At 39.6% G+C, this 15026-nt stretch overlaps 4 protein-coding genes across 4 annotated transcripts; all 4 read left to right on the top strand.

The window, feature by feature from the left end:
* The first annotated feature begins 250 nt into the window (after nucleotides 1–250).
* Nucleotides 251–3210, top strand: BCR41DRAFT_362667 (hypothetical protein). The gene is made up of 8 exons (XM_022025758.1): nucleotides 251–650; nucleotides 769–803; nucleotides 926–995; nucleotides 1127–1311; nucleotides 1418–1490; nucleotides 1573–2083; nucleotides 2186–2593; nucleotides 2699–3210. Exons 1-8 carry the CDS (start codon nucleotides 517–519, stop codon nucleotides 3158–3160), a joined length of 1878 nt encoding a protein of 625 aa, XP_021876623.1. The 5' UTR covers nucleotides 251–516; the 3' UTR covers nucleotides 3161–3210.
* A 189-nt stretch (nucleotides 3211–3399) lies between these two features.
* BCR41DRAFT_195846 (hypothetical protein) lies at nucleotides 3400–8003 on the top strand. Its single transcript, XM_022019847.1, has 8 exons — nucleotides 3400–3529; nucleotides 3708–3752; nucleotides 5416–5585; nucleotides 5781–5840; nucleotides 6547–6590; nucleotides 6714–7357; nucleotides 7462–7631; nucleotides 7743–8003. Exons 1-8 carry the CDS (start codon nucleotides 3501–3503, stop codon nucleotides 7928–7930), a joined length of 1350 nt encoding a protein of 449 aa, XP_021876624.1. The 5' UTR covers nucleotides 3400–3500; the 3' UTR covers nucleotides 7931–8003.
* Nucleotides 8004–8981: 978 nt separating this feature from the next.
* Nucleotides 8982–10144, top strand: BCR41DRAFT_282383 (mannosyltransferase putative-domain-containing protein; the record flags this gene model as incomplete). The annotated part of the gene is made up of 3 exons (XM_022020246.1): nucleotides 8982–9371; nucleotides 9488–9787; nucleotides 9893–10144. Coding segments are annotated over 3 exons (942 nt in total), but the record flags the coding sequence as incomplete, so codon positions are not given.
* Nucleotides 10145–11130: 986 nt separating this feature from the next.
* BCR41DRAFT_425872 (hypothetical protein) lies at nucleotides 11131–13170 on the top strand (the record flags this gene model as incomplete). The annotated part of the gene is made up of 5 exons (XM_022030643.1): nucleotides 11131–11272; nucleotides 11832–12028; nucleotides 12166–12321; nucleotides 12474–12635; nucleotides 12725–13170. 5 exons carry the CDS (start codon nucleotides 11131–11133, stop codon nucleotides 13007–13009), a joined length of 942 nt encoding a protein of 313 aa, XP_021876626.1. The 3' UTR covers nucleotides 13010–13170.
* Between the last annotated feature and the right edge of the window lie 1856 nt (nucleotides 13171–15026).

Genomic DNA, 15026 nt, shown 5'->3' on the forward strand with positions numbered 1-15026 from the left:
TTTACGAATTTCAATTTCGCTAGAAGTAGTTTCTTTCCCTCCGTCTTAGCATTGCGCATCCCTTCTTTGGTAGAAAATGGGACCAATGAGCTCATATGCACTCCTCACCAAGGCAAAGATTATCGTGCTTCATGTCTCATCTTTGAACCCATCCGATTTGAGGCAGAAACTGCCCGTATCGTCGTCCATCAAACTTCCTCGCTGCTTAAAATTTGCGTTGATCATTTGAAGCACCTCAACAACTACCAAACTACCAATGCTTTGAAGTCAATAACAAGACATGTGCTCTGATGCCATGACGTAGCAGAACACTATAACAAAACCTGTTCATTCATGTGCTACAGAACTGCAATAACGAGATCTCCTGCTCCATTTGCTCTTTTTTTTTGTCTTAATTGCACATTTGCACATTTAGGTCCATCTCCATCTTTTATTTTTTAGTTGTTCTCCACAACATCCTATTACCCTAACTCCTTTGCTCCACAGGCCCAGCGAAGCGAACTACTTTTATATAAAATGGTATATGCAACAGCCGACATTGGTTTTAAGCAAGATGTTCCTCAGGCTCAAAATGCCTTCCTCCAGGATCCAGTCTTGGCTTCTATCCTGGAGAGACTCTTGCCTAGCAATGTGTTCAAAGAAGTTACCCCGTAAGATTGAAAGAGTGAAGTAGACAAGCTACAGCTATTCAAGCATAGGAAGTAATTTGTAGTCATTCACCTTTCACAAGAAATTTGACTAGGATTTATTTTCACCCCCCCTGTTTAGCGATCTCGTCCACATTTCTGACTGGTCCATTTCAGGTTACTCAACTGCATTTTGTTTCTCAAAAATTTTCCTTTCGATCGTTCTGCATGTGATACTTTTTTTTTTTTAATCCTGTGGCGTAAAAATACTCCTAAACGGAAACATTGATATGAAATAGAGGGATCGGCATTACTCAAGCGAATGGAAGAGGATCAACCGAGGCTGCGTCAATATGATCATTGGTGCAGGTAAGGTTCTTATGAAAAATAGAAGATGGATTGGATTGGTATTTGGTATTAATTCGTAAAGAAAATATCTTGAGAAAAAAATATGCCCATCTGTGATATCCTACGCTAACCCCTTGCTTCGGCAATATTAGACGGGTTGACGAGCTCTTGGTGACTGAAGCATGGAACAAACAAAAGGATATTGCTGCTCGTGAGGGCATTGTTGCAATCGCGTACGAACGCAAGTATGGTCAATATTCCCGTATCTATCAAATGGCGAAGCTGATGCTCTGGTCTGTTGGATCTGGCCTTTACAGTTGTCCCATTGCCATGACAGGTGCTTCACTTTATAATTTTTTTTTTGAAGGCTGTCATTAGATTCAAATACATGAACATTGCCACCTATTGACTTTTTTTTTTTTTTTTTTTTTTTTTTTTCCAAGACGGTTGTGCTCGCGTCATTGAGCTTCTTGGAACACAGGAAATGAAAGATCAGATCTTTACTAGACTTATCAGGTTAGTTTTATAGATAGCATAGCTATATTATATGTTATCACCAACTCAAGTTTTAAACAATATGTTAATTATTATTATGTAGTCGCGACCCCTCTACATTTTACACGAGTGGCCAATGGATGACAGAACGCCCCGGTGGAAGCGATGTCGGCCGTACAGAGACCCAAGCTGTTTGGAACGAGGAGAAGAAAGTATGGTCTATCTCTGGCTTTAAATGGTTCTCTAGTGCCACAGATGCTGATGTAACTATGCTTTTAGCCAGAACACATGATCCTAGGCCGGATCTTGCTCCCGGCAACATGAAATCTGACAGCAGAGGCTTATCATTGTACTTGGCTCGAGTCCGTGACGATCAAGGAAAGCTTAATGGCGTTACCATCCACCGTCTGAAAGACAAGGTTGGCACCAAGGCCTTGCCAACGGCTGAATTGCAATTGAGTGGCATGGAGGCGCAGCAAGTTGGAGAAATCTATCGTGGTGTCAGAAATATCTCTTCGATCCTTAACATTACACGCATGCATTGTGGCATCAACTGCGCCTCCGTTATGCAGTCGTTACTCCTTGGAGCAAAGGATTATGCACGCCGTCGTGAAGTATGGAAGAACACTCATCCATTTTTTCTTCGCTTAATGGACTGGTCTATGATTACGATACTGACTAGGGTATATGCTTTATCATGTATATATATATAAAAGGTTTTTGGGGCGCTTTTAAAGGACCAACCACTGCACTTGGCTACCCTCGCCAATATGGAGCTGCAGTATCGCGCCACTTGCCAGTTTTTATTCTTTTGTGTTACTTTGCTTGGCCGTATTGAGGCTTTGGACAACAATTTGCCAGAGATTAAGAACCGTGATATGCCTCTTCTTCGTCTCCTGACCCCCATCTTGAAGCTTTGGAGTGCTAAGCATGCATTCTATTTCTCACAGGAGGCTATGGAATGCTATGGTGGTCAAGGATACATGGAGGAGACTGGAATCGGACGTGCGATGAGAGATGTCCTTGTGAACACAATCTGGGAAGGAACGTCGAATGTTTTATCGTTGGACTTGCTTCGTGTTATGACTGAGACCGGAGGAGCGGCCCTACAGCTGTACTCTGATGTATGTACCTCCTTTTTCTTTCCTCGTAAACTGTTTGACCATCAACCCCCACCTTCAATCGTTTAGTATCCTAATAATGCATATTCTTATTTTTATGATATTCAGACCATCCGTGAAATCTTGAAGCAACTGAAGAATCTGCCCACTTGGATCAAGTCTGTCAAGAGTTTAGAAGAATGTTTGGTTCTGATCGCGATCCGTTTCACGTCCTATGCGACATTAGAGGGTCGCAAGACATTAGAGGCCTCTGCCCGGGGATTGTCTTTGGCTATGGCTGATGTGCTTGCAGGAGCATTGATGTGTGAGCATGCCATTTGGTCGGAGGCCAAGGCCAAGGCAAATCCATCTGACACTGTTGCTGCTGCGGAGGCTAAGGTGGACAGGATCTCGGCTCAGAGGTGGTGCGAGGAGCTTTACCAGCGAGTTGACAGTCAGATTCAATCTTTGGGCCAGGAGGAGCGATATGAAGAAAACAAGCAGATGCTCTTTACACTTGCCGACGCACGTAATGCTGTATCGCCTTCCGCCAAAGATAGAGGTGAAATGTTTGGCGAGTCCAAACTCTAGGTTTTATTTAGTTGTCTATTTGAAATATAAATATATGTGAGCTTGTGTTGCCGTGTGCATTTATCGAAAGCTGCTTTGTCAAAAATGGATTCCCGACATGTAGATGCACGCGCTGAAACATTGGAAATGTAATAAGTGCAAGGTACCACCACTCAATATACGCCACTCCGATGTGAGTAGGTTGTTTTACTCGGATTTTCCTCTCCAAAGGTGAATGCGCCTTTTTTTTTTTTTTTTTTTTTTTTTCTTCTTCTTCTTCCTCCCTTCCGTTTCTTTTCTTCTTTCAACTCTTTCCATCTAAGCTGACTTGTATTATCACAGATCTCCCAACTCCTTCAATATGATTGCTCCAGTCCAGAACCAGCTCTCGTACGTTATAAGTAAACTCTTAAAGATGCGTACATTTGACAAGCAGGAACAACAGTTTAAAAGAAAAAAAGGAAAAAGATCTTATTACATAGTGGTAGTTTTCTTTCTTTCTTTCTTTCTTTCTTTTTTCTAATTTATCCTTTTTTTTTTAATATCAACTGTGGACCGAAATAAATAGTAAGAGCATGCTCACTCATATCGGTATTGCACTCACTCTTGGAGGGTAAGTTGAGTTTACTTTGATTTTAAGTTAATTTATTTGAATTATAAGCAGCGCTAGTTCAGGGATTGAGGTTGATTTTCATAAAGGGTGGCAAATCAACAGAAAAAAAAATGGAAGCAGGAGTATCTTTAGCGTTAACATAGAAAAAGACAAGCTAGATGGCAGTTAGACCATGTGACACTATGGGGAAGAATGAGTGCAATGAAATATATATATACATATTCAATATGACGAAGTTAGACTTTGAGTTACAGAAGACAATGTCCATTACATAATCTGATGTGAAAAAAGTAATTTTTCTCGGCACGTGGATGGGGCTACAAAAAAAAAAAAAAAAAAAAAAAAAAAACTCATTCTTTTAACTCTTGTAATAGAACTGCTGCTTTCAGCTTCTGGAACTATCATGCTCTCAGTCATCGTGCCATCCGCGCCGAGTACTATGCCAAGTTGCGCGCCAACAAGGACCAATGAATCCAATAATCAAAATCAAACAAAGAAGAGAAGGAAGAGTGATTTTAACCCGATAACATTCTATTCGGACAACATTTGTGAGACCCTGTTTCCAATATTGCCTGAATAAAAAGAAAAATCTTTTGGTATTTTGGTAAAAGAGTTACGGTTTGAAGTGGTTGCTGGACAAGACAGGAATAGGAAAACCGTGTTTAGTGTTTTATTACTGGCGGATGACATCCTGTCTACTGCCTATCTATCAATCAAAGCCTTGATCCTTGATGGTTTTCCTTTCTTTCACTCGATCAAGAATGAAAAAAGAAAAAAAAAAAAAAAAAAAAAAGAGAATTTTTTTAGTGGCGGCAGGGCTATGGTTTATTTGAGAGCTTATTTGCTCGGAGAGAAATTTAAAAAAAAAAAAAAAAAAAAAAGAAAAAGGTCTTTTCTGACACTCTAGGCAATTTTGCTATTACACAAGCACAAGATCCTTTTTTTTTTTTTTTTTTTTTTTCTTTCATTGTTACTCCCTCCTCTCACCCTTTCAGCTACACACTCACACCTTCTCTCTCTTTCCCTCACTTCCACTGATCCTTGCTTCCACATACCGCACACTCTCACTTTCAGCCTCAATCAAATTAAGCACACTTGCATCCTTCACTATTTTCTCTTTTCATCGTATTCAAATCCATCTAAAAGCATTCTTTGTTTAACCCGATTCTGTACTCTTTCTGGCACAGACATTTCATTATCACATACAAAGACTCGTTCATCCTCAACAACTAACAGTATAAAGGCCCATTCATCCTCAACAGCCAACAGTAACGCATCAATCAAATCGTGATCTTCCTTCATTTCTCTTTTACATCAGTAGAAAATATTTTTTTTCTCTGCCACTTGTCATTTGACTTTTTCATTTTTCCCGCTTTTTTTTAAGCTTTCCTCCACATTGTTCTTGAACATTCGCTGTAATAATTTTTATCTCAAGGGCCTCTACATTTACATCCATTTCGAATCATGACTGTCTCGTTGCTGCCTGACCGATTATGCTTGCTTCGTTTTCCTCGTGAAGACCTGGAGATATGTAGTCATGCAATCCTAAAGCATATTCTCTTTCGTAACTACAGGTCAGGGAAAAAAAAGTTGACAAGTATTTGCAAAAAAAAAAAAAACAAAACCCTATCGCTCATTATGATTAATACTTCCGTAAATACAGCCATGCAAATGAACAACGGCGAGCAGAGACGCTTTTCTCATACGTCGATAACTCGCTTGAAATATCTATCTTTGGCGATGCGGAGGCCATCGGGCGCGATTTTGGCCAGGAGCTCTGCCCAAGGCTCGAGATCTCGAATCATATTTATCGTGCATTGCAGGTTGACAATGGTAAATGGAGGAACGCATTCTTTTTTATCTGCGGGTCATTTCGTAACCTGCATACATGTTGAACTCATCCATGTTACAAATCTGTCAACCAAACCTTGTTTTATCGTTGTGCCAATCCCTTTTTTTTTTTTTTTTTTTTTTTTGCTCTTTCTGCATGGAATTTTTTTTTTTACAATGCCATGGATCAATCAACAGATGACACCTTTAATTCATCGAGGATATGCGCGATTGTGGAACCACTCGCAAAAGCAGGAGGTACGTCTTTTTTTTTTTTTTTTTTCTTTCCTTACACAAAATGTGCCTGTGTCCCCATACGCTTCCAATCCTGATGGGCAGACACAGAGCGAGGGGTGCAAAGTTCGCTCTCAATTCTTGCAAGGGGAGTGGCGAAAGATCGAGAACAATGTGTTCCAAACACCGATAAATATATGATTTGAGAGGGGATGGGGAGGGGGCTGACTGAGCCTTTCACCCTTTCATGTCATAAAGAAAAATGTTGTTTGAACAAACATTGACGGCACATACTGCAAAAAAAAAAAAAAAAAAAAAAAAGTTTTTAACACCACAACATGCATGCTTTTGTTGTAAAACCCTCGAAAGTTGGACCAAACCCATTACGTTATGTTTTTTTTTTTTTTTATTTTTTTTTATTTTTTTTATCAATCTTGAGAGAAGCTCCTTCATCTTGCATCTTATTGGAGGAAAACAAAAATAATATGCTCTGACTCTTACTTCAGACTGTATATACTTTGGCTATTCATGTGTTTGTGGTGGTGCTCTACGACAAAAAAATCATAAGGACCCTAAACAGGATTAGTTTACGGAGAGAACAGGAATCTCTTGTGGATTAGAAACTGGTGTCTTTTCTCAGGGTTAATGTCACACAACAGAAAGTACAGATGATTGTTTGTCCATGTGTAGTCAAACCTAATTTCCTTCTTTCGTTCCACCTCTGTTATAGTCTCGATCTTTTACATGAGTACATACCAGATGGATTTGCTATTTGTAGGTTCATAAAATATATACGCTATTTCAATGTATATATCCGGATAGCTCTCAGTTTTCTCCCAAGTGTTTTTTTTTTTTTTTTTTTTTTTACTAATCAAGCAAACGTACATGTCTTCATAGGTTCAGGAAAACAGGATTCCTGCTGTATTTACAATCCTATCTCAAAATGGAATTCACATGGCTCTTGATGAGGAACTATGTAACACGCCTCCAGACACGCCTATACCAGATCGACCTCGATTCTGGAAGCACGATATACATGACATCCAGAAGGAAAACCAACTGTCAGAGCACAATGATGAAGAGGACAGGACCCTACACTCAATCCCAACGGAAGCATTCCAGTTGAAATATATGTCCGAGTCGTCAATGATGACTCCGCCTGGGTCCAGAGGCTCGATCTCTGATAACGATATAGATGGAGTAGAGAGCAATTCAAAGATTAAAAATGAATACCTGAACGGTAAGCATCTGGATGCAGATGCTAAACAGGTTCCACCATTGGACATCATTTCAGCGCAGAAGCATGGACGCATATCAGTCGAGCTAGGCGATGCGGCAATACCTCCCAAAGCGTCGCCTACGACAGCCACCGCATTTGAGCTCCGCCAGCAGGCAATCCGCACATCGCCTCAAAATACTCTTCGATGCGTAGGCTTGAATACTGATCTGGAGTCGGGTCATCAGCCATGGATCCTAAAAGTCATCAAGATATTATTCTACCATGACAAGATTAAGCAAGTGGCCATCGATACAGGGCGGGGGTAATGAGCCTTAAATGCCACAAAGTAATTTGACGTAAGAAATGATAACTACGGATGATTTATTGGTTTACTAAAAACAAACTTACTTCATCCACCCCTATTAGGCCGACCCATGATGCCCCAAGGTTCTTTTCCTTCACTGCTACGGCAGACTGCGTTTCAATGATCACAGACACTTATATCCTAGAAGAATTTGAAGAGCATGAGTTATTCATGGATCATGACACATGTCCCCTTCGTCTCATTCAACTGGACCTACGCCGTTTTGGCCTTGGTAAGCTCGATCTCTCCGTCCAAGGCAGATAATTAATGCCGCTTATCCAGTAGGAACATGGTTCTATGGTCCCTGATGCATTAACACGAATACTTTTTAAATGAAAAACAGACAAATACGGCATCATCCACTCTGTGGCAAGGCCATTGACCGAGGCTGGAATCGACCTGCTTTATCTTAGTACTTTTAGCACAGCCAATATCCTTGTGGTGGAACATCGATTATCAGATGCAGAAAGGATCTTGAGCGGCAGTGGAGCGACCATGCCATTGTCTATAGAAGATAAAGACGTTTCTTGAATTTTCCTTTATGATACTTTAATAATAATAGTAATATTAAAAAAAGGAATAAAGGTGCCAAAATCATAAGAGGTATCCCAAATCTCAGATAACGCTTGGTCTATCATATTGTGTTCGCTTTTATTCTAAATGACACGGAGACAATCACCAGACAACCTGGAATACACGGGGAGGAAGATCTATTACGAAGTATACTTGGACAGATTCTTCCTTCAAAGTATCTGTCTTCTCTTCTTTCTCCATCACTCAGTTTTCAATTTCCCCTGTTCTCGAGCACCTTTTGTTCATCTTTTGATCCAAATTCTTTGTATACTCATTTTACATCTACATTACCCATTGTATTCAGGATATAACACAGAAAGTAGCGAGATGTATGGAGCATCCCGATCTCCATACCTGAGGACAGTGGTTGCAGTGCTCATCAATGTCGCATTTTTGGCACTATGCCATCAATACTGGAGCATATCTGATAATAAAGTCCATCAAAAATACTATGAGCATGAAGAGCAGTTCACCTTTCCACAATATAGTATGGATACTAAAGAAGAATCAGACCCGTTGCAGACGCCTGGAAAACCAAAGATGCTGTCTTCTTTTGAGGTAAACTTGATATTCCAAGCGTGCTATTCTTTTGATTAAGCCATTTAAAAAAAAAAAAAAAAAAAAAAAACCAATCTCATCACCCCAAGATATCTATACATGGTTTGGGCGGCAACGTTAGGTCCCAGACGAACTTCGGCTAACACATGATGTGGCTGTTCCTCGAGACATTCCAACGTGGACAGAGGCTGATACTGCTTCTTTGGATACAGCTGTGGGATTTGACATGATGAATGAACTTTTGAAACTCGAGTATAACAGGGTGGAGGATCTTCAAGGGGATACAGGAAAGGCCCGGATTGACTTTGCGCTCAGTAGCCGTGCAGAAAGGATCCACAAGTCTCTCTGGAACTATCTCTATCCAGTCTATAGCGCACTTCCTGGAGAGACAGCGGCTGAAAAGGAAAGGAAATTTGTGAAGGAATTGAGCCGCGAGCGAGCTGAGGTTGATTTCTTTTTGAGGTTAGAGTCCAAGCTGTATCCATGGCTCCATCTCAACCGTCAAACATCATTTTCAATGTATGATGGGTTTGAAGGCCGAGGGATTGTAATCTGTGCTGGGAATGGTCAATTTGAATATCTGATTTCGTCTGTTCAGGCGATCCGAAGGTTGCAACCCAAGATGCCAATCCAGATCTTCCACATGGGTCCCAAAGATCTGTCAGTTGAACGGAGGAAGTACATTACAGAGATGACAAATGATATTGAGACAGTCGATATCTTTGAAATCCTTGATAATGAATGGATGCATTTGGGGGGCTGGTCCATCAAAGCATTTTCTATCTTGGCTTCACGATTCAAGGAGGTGATCATGATCGACTCTGACGCGTATTTCTTGAGGGTAAGAAAAGCTAAATTCTGATTCTAAATCTCCGCAACATTGTTGTTGTTTACATTGGGCTAATGCATTGTTATATGCTACACTTCTTTTTATACATATATATACGCGTGCTTTAGGATGTTGCGGAACTCTTTGAGGATCCTGGTTACAAGCTCACAGGAACGCTCTATTTTTATGACAGAACACTGTTCCCTAATTGGAAGAAAGGGCCGAATTGGATGCGGACGTTTTTACCCATCATGTCGAGTTTTCCTCCAACGACGCGTATGTTCCGAGGCCTATCCATGCATGAACAAGAATCTGGGGTAGTGGTTGTGAATAAAGGCACCAGACTGCTGGGCTTGCTGGCTACCTGCAAGATGAATAGCCGGTGGGAGCGTAGTATGTACACGTACGATAACTTTTATGGTGATAAGGTGAGGAATCCAAATCCTGGTGATGGGAAGAGCAAAGTGAAGCAGAGAAACTTGGATCTAGATATCAATTTTTTTTTTTTTTTTTTTTTTAAAAAAAATTTCCAGGAATCATTCTGGGTTGGATATGAAATGGTTCAAGAACCCTATGCGTTTGTAAAATCATATCCCGGGGTGATTGGTGAGAGGGAAGAGTATCCTCTCAAGAATGATGGATCACAACCTCAGACGGTCGCTGTCTGTGGCACACAACTTCACCTAGATTACCTTGAACGGCCCATGTGGTGGAATGCAGGACTGATGCGTAACAAGAACTCTAGGGACCGACGCATACTTGACTTTGGATACTGGATGGCTGGCGGGGGGATGCAAAAACATCGAGAGAACGTTGTGCGAGACGAGGTGATGCAGCGAGCACTACTTCAAGAGCTCAACTTGGTATCGATGGATGAGGTACCTCAGGAAAGTAAAGACCCTGAATGGAACTTGAAAGAGTCCTGTTTACGTGGTGCTGAGGTTCGAGAGCTAGATGAGACTCAGCTTGGATTGACGAGCGCCTATGTGAGGCTTGATCGGATTGGCAAAGCAGAGATTGCGAAGCTTTCTCGTGGAGAAGAAGCAAACCCTTATCATGATTGGGCCAACGTCTAATACATAGTACGTATAAAAAAAAAGCTTTAAATCTCTATAATACACGAAGTATGTAATAAAAAAAAAAAATAAAAAAAAAGCTGAGGCTATATTGTTGCCCAAGGAACCCAAGGAAGAAAAGCTATGCTCCAGTCTGGAATGGATTGTGGATTGAGGATTGTAGTTTGTAGTCGTAGGGTATCTCGTTCTTGACCACAGGTATGGAAGAAAGGAATTTGACGTTCAAATAGGATAGAATTCCCTTTCCCCTTTTCTTTTCCCTCCCATTCCAATGTTTTTTTATTTATTTATTTTTTCCTTTTTATCCAATGTCCAAGATTCCGCCTTCGACCATCCCATGTTTACTTTTATTCCAAGCGGATTGAGTATTCCATTTCTTGCTAAATGACGAGCCAAAGCAGGGTCTTATTCGGTATAGCGTTTCTATAAACTTTGAGCTTTGATACCGAGGCTTTGAAGGGAAAAGAAAAAAGGGGAAAGAGGGAAGGGAGAGAAGGACATCCAACACCTATAAAAACATGTAAAGTACTGCATTCGCTTTTCATTCTCTCACTCCCTTTTATTTTATTTTTTTCGCACTCTATCTTTTCTTTTCTTTTTTTTTTTGTACATCATCATTTCTTTATATCTGTGTTGTCCATAAACGACTTTGCGATAGTTCAGGGCCCAACTAAAGTTTACAATCGATATTTAAAATGAGATCACTACACGTGAAAGTACCATATAGACAGCTGGAGCTTCAGGAAGATATACCAGGGATGATGAGAAGCTCTTTGCCACTGCCTTCCCCAAGACATCGGTATCTTATTTCAGCTTTTTTGCTCTTTGTCTTGGTAGGTAAAAAATAAAAAAAAAACGTAGAAAATGAGAATAATAATAAAGTGCAAAGGGTTCGATAGATGCTCAGGCCCTTCCTCCCCCCCCTTTTTTTTTATTAGGAGGTCACGGCTATTGGATAGAATAGAATCTCAGGATGTAATCGAGTTGCGATTGCATTTCCTTCATTATTTGGGCTTTTGTGATACATTTTTATATTTCCAATAATCCCTCCTCCACATCTCCCTGACTTTTATTTATTATTGTATTTGTTATAATAACAACCTAATTTCATTCGCCTGCTTCTTGAGCAACCAAGTCTTCTTCAAAAAAAGAAAAGAAAAAAAAAAAAAGTAATTAGATGAGCTATTTGACTTCACTCTTTCCCTTTATTATTATTATTATTGTTATTTTTATTTCATTGTTTTATCGCTACACTTTGCACTCTAAATTTTCAAAAACATAATTTCCGAGAACACAGTTGGCTAATTTCTCAATCCGAACTTTTTTTTATTTTTATTTTTATTTTTAATAAAAAAGATTCCAATTTTATTCATACATCACATCTTTCAAATACAAGGCAGCGACAACAACAGCAGTAGCAGCAGTAGCAGTAGCATCAGTGGTTACCAGCAAGATTCGGCTTCACATCATAGCGTCATTATGGCTCCAACCCTGTCTTTCAACATCGATAGCTTGTGCGTAAGCAGCATTATCTTCATCTCTTTCTTGGGCCTTTTTGGAGTCGTAAGGGCTAGTAAACCAGCGATGAAAGTGGTAAGTTTTTCCTACCTTAATTGTAGATATTGAAGTAATCTAAATCGATCGATACTATCCTATTAAAAATCACGCATATTTCTTACTTTATTATTATTATTATTATTATTATGTTGTGTTGTATTATAACTGTTAAGTACTTTGCACTGGTGATAGCATTCAGTTTTGTACAGGGTATCATTGCAGTCAAAGGTTTCCTCTCAGGCATGAGCTGGGTTCAAAACACTCTGGATCTTTCATGGGAGAACGCATATGAAAATGATCCAGATCTCATCAAGGAGTTACAGAAAGAGGTACGGTAACACATTCACTAGGCTACTATCCATTCCATTCTGTAAAATTAAGGGAAGGGAAAAAAGAAATGCTAACTTTTCTTTTTTCTTTTCTCTTTTATTATCATTATTATTAACATGATTCCCTTCAACCTTCGTTGAGGATCTATTAGCTCCAGTGTCAAGGGTTCAAAGATAGCAATGATAGATCTCTAGAGCAACCGCTAGGAAGAATGGGCGATCAACTGCCGCCTTGCATTGGAGCTTTGGAATCAAACTTCGGTAAGAAACTCCAAGAGTTCGGGACGTTTATCTTGTATATACGATTGATTCAGGTGCGTTAAAATCTTGTATCTAGATTTTTTTTTTTTTTTTTTTTGTGCATACTGTTATATTTATTTATTTATTTTATTTTTTTTAATAGTTGGTGGGTGTAATCATGTTGTCAATTATATTTAAATACTTGGCAGTCATGGGAGATGAAGAAGATCAAGATGAAGAAGAAGCTTTGACACGTCAAATGTGCGAGAAGTCGGGGTATTACTGGACCACTAAGCAGGTAGAAGATGCTAATGCACAGGTGCCATTGTTGTCAGTTGAGAGCATGGATGAAGACGCGTTGTCGCTAGATGAATACGGCGATGATAGCGAGCACGCTTTGAATGGACAAAGTTTGTCATACCCAGAAGTAAGGGTAATTTCCTTGTAAATAAACATCTCCTAGTTTTGATCAGTGCGCGACGCCACGTTCTGCCCCTTTTGAGTTTTATGTTTAGGAAAATATAAAAGGTTGAAAGGAGGAGACCAGTTATTTAAGGTGCATGAGCTGTCAAATATATATATATGTATATAAACATTTACTTAATATCGTTTGACCCTAAAAAAATTTCACAAGGAAAAAGATATGATTTGGTAAGGAATCTTTTCAAAGGATATATAGATATATATAAATATATAGTATCATGATTGCGGTTTTGCTAAGCTTCACGGATGAAATAAGGGCCTTATTTAGCCGGTATGGATAAAAGAGTATAAATATATAAACATGTAGAAAGATGAAAGATGAATGTCAATAAATTTGTAGGTCTACAAGATATAACAAATATGTATATATATAAAATATAATGTGAATCAATTTGAGAGATGTCACTTGTCAATTGTGTTCAGGCATTAAGAAATAAGAGGAGCAATGTCAGTTGGGCTCTGTCAGTGCTTGGTTTTCAATGGCGTGGCGTGTTTTATGGAAGCAGATTTGGACATGTTCTGTCAGACACAAATAAAATAACATACATGTACAGAGGCATGGCAGGCAAACAACATGTGTGTCTGAGCTACAAAAGATGTTTGATTTGGAAAACAACAAGAACAACAATAGCAACAAATAACAATAACAACAAACAAATAAAATAAACAATGTTGTAATGCAAACAAACAACGCAGGGAAGGGAAAAAGCCATGAAAAGAAAGTATATTTTTGCCCATAAAAGAATATTAAGATATATATTCATGTATACATGTATATATCGCCAATTTTATTTGGTCACGATACCTTATATTTTTAATCTAAAAACGATGATTGAATTGTTCTGGTGGCATCTCACTACGTGACGGACTTGCAACAATACTCGTAACAAGCGAGCTAATTGGCTGCCAATACACTCGAAAGTATTCAAAAAATATAAGGTATCGCGACCAAATGAAACGGGCTATATAAATATACATGTTTATTTTGGTTCTTGTATGTGTGCTCTTCCTGATCCACACACACATACACCCGGTTCAGGTTGTTTTCCCCTTCTTTTCATTCAATGATTCAATCGGATAGTTGGATTGTCATCAATGTGACTACGACAGGAGCAGTACCGTTTTTTGAGGAGGGAGTATGTGAAAAATCAACTTCTTCATTCATTCACTCGTTCACTCGTTCACTTGTTTTGGGGGTGGGAGAGGATTGAGCGTGTGATTTTTTTAGTGTTTGTTTAATGTGTGTCATCCGCAAGAAAAGATGCATAACGGATATAAAAAAAACCTGTCAAAAGGCGCGGCGGATATTGGGGCAGTAAAAGACATTTCACATTTACTTTAAAACCGTATTTATTCCATAGACAAACAAAACTGAATAGAGTGTATAGTTTCAAACTTTCAACTGACTTTATTTGTTATTCTCAACGAAACTACGAAACAAACAGTAACAGCGACGATCGAAACAGGCGAATCGCGTCCTAACCCTGTCCTTGTGAACCCATACCCTCTTGCCCGTATACCTCTTTTATTCTCCTCACCCAGACCTCCTCGCCTCCCTCTTTCATCTCTTGTGCGTCAGCATAAGCATATTCCTTTTCCCTTTTTCCCATTTCCTCTCTCCTCTTCATCCCCCCCCCCTCTCTCTCTCCCTTCTTTCCCTTCGTTCCTTCCCCCCTTCTCTTTTCTCCCACTTCTTTCCACCCCCGTCCTTCTCTCTTTCCCTTCTCATCCTTACTCTCACTTTATTTATTCAAAGGGGCTCACTACATATACCGAGGCATACTTCAAGCCTTGTCCTCGGTCATATCCCGTCATAATCTACAACATTCTTTATTTTTGGTCCCCTTCCCCGTCTTTCTGTCCTTCGCAGTTCCTACATTCACCTACTGCAAGCTCTTTTGTGTTTTGCAGGTAGGTAATAATCTTGCTTTTCATCTTTCATTAGCGCGTGTACTGGCTCCTATCCCTGATCATCATTCATA

Source organism: Lobosporangium transversale (genome assembly GCF_002105155.1).
Source record: "Lobosporangium transversale strain NRRL 3116 chromosome Unknown BCR41scaffold_56, whole genome shotgun sequence".
Lineage (NCBI taxonomy): Eukaryota > Fungi > Mortierellomycota > Mortierellomycetes > Mortierellales > Mortierellaceae > Lobosporangium > Lobosporangium transversale.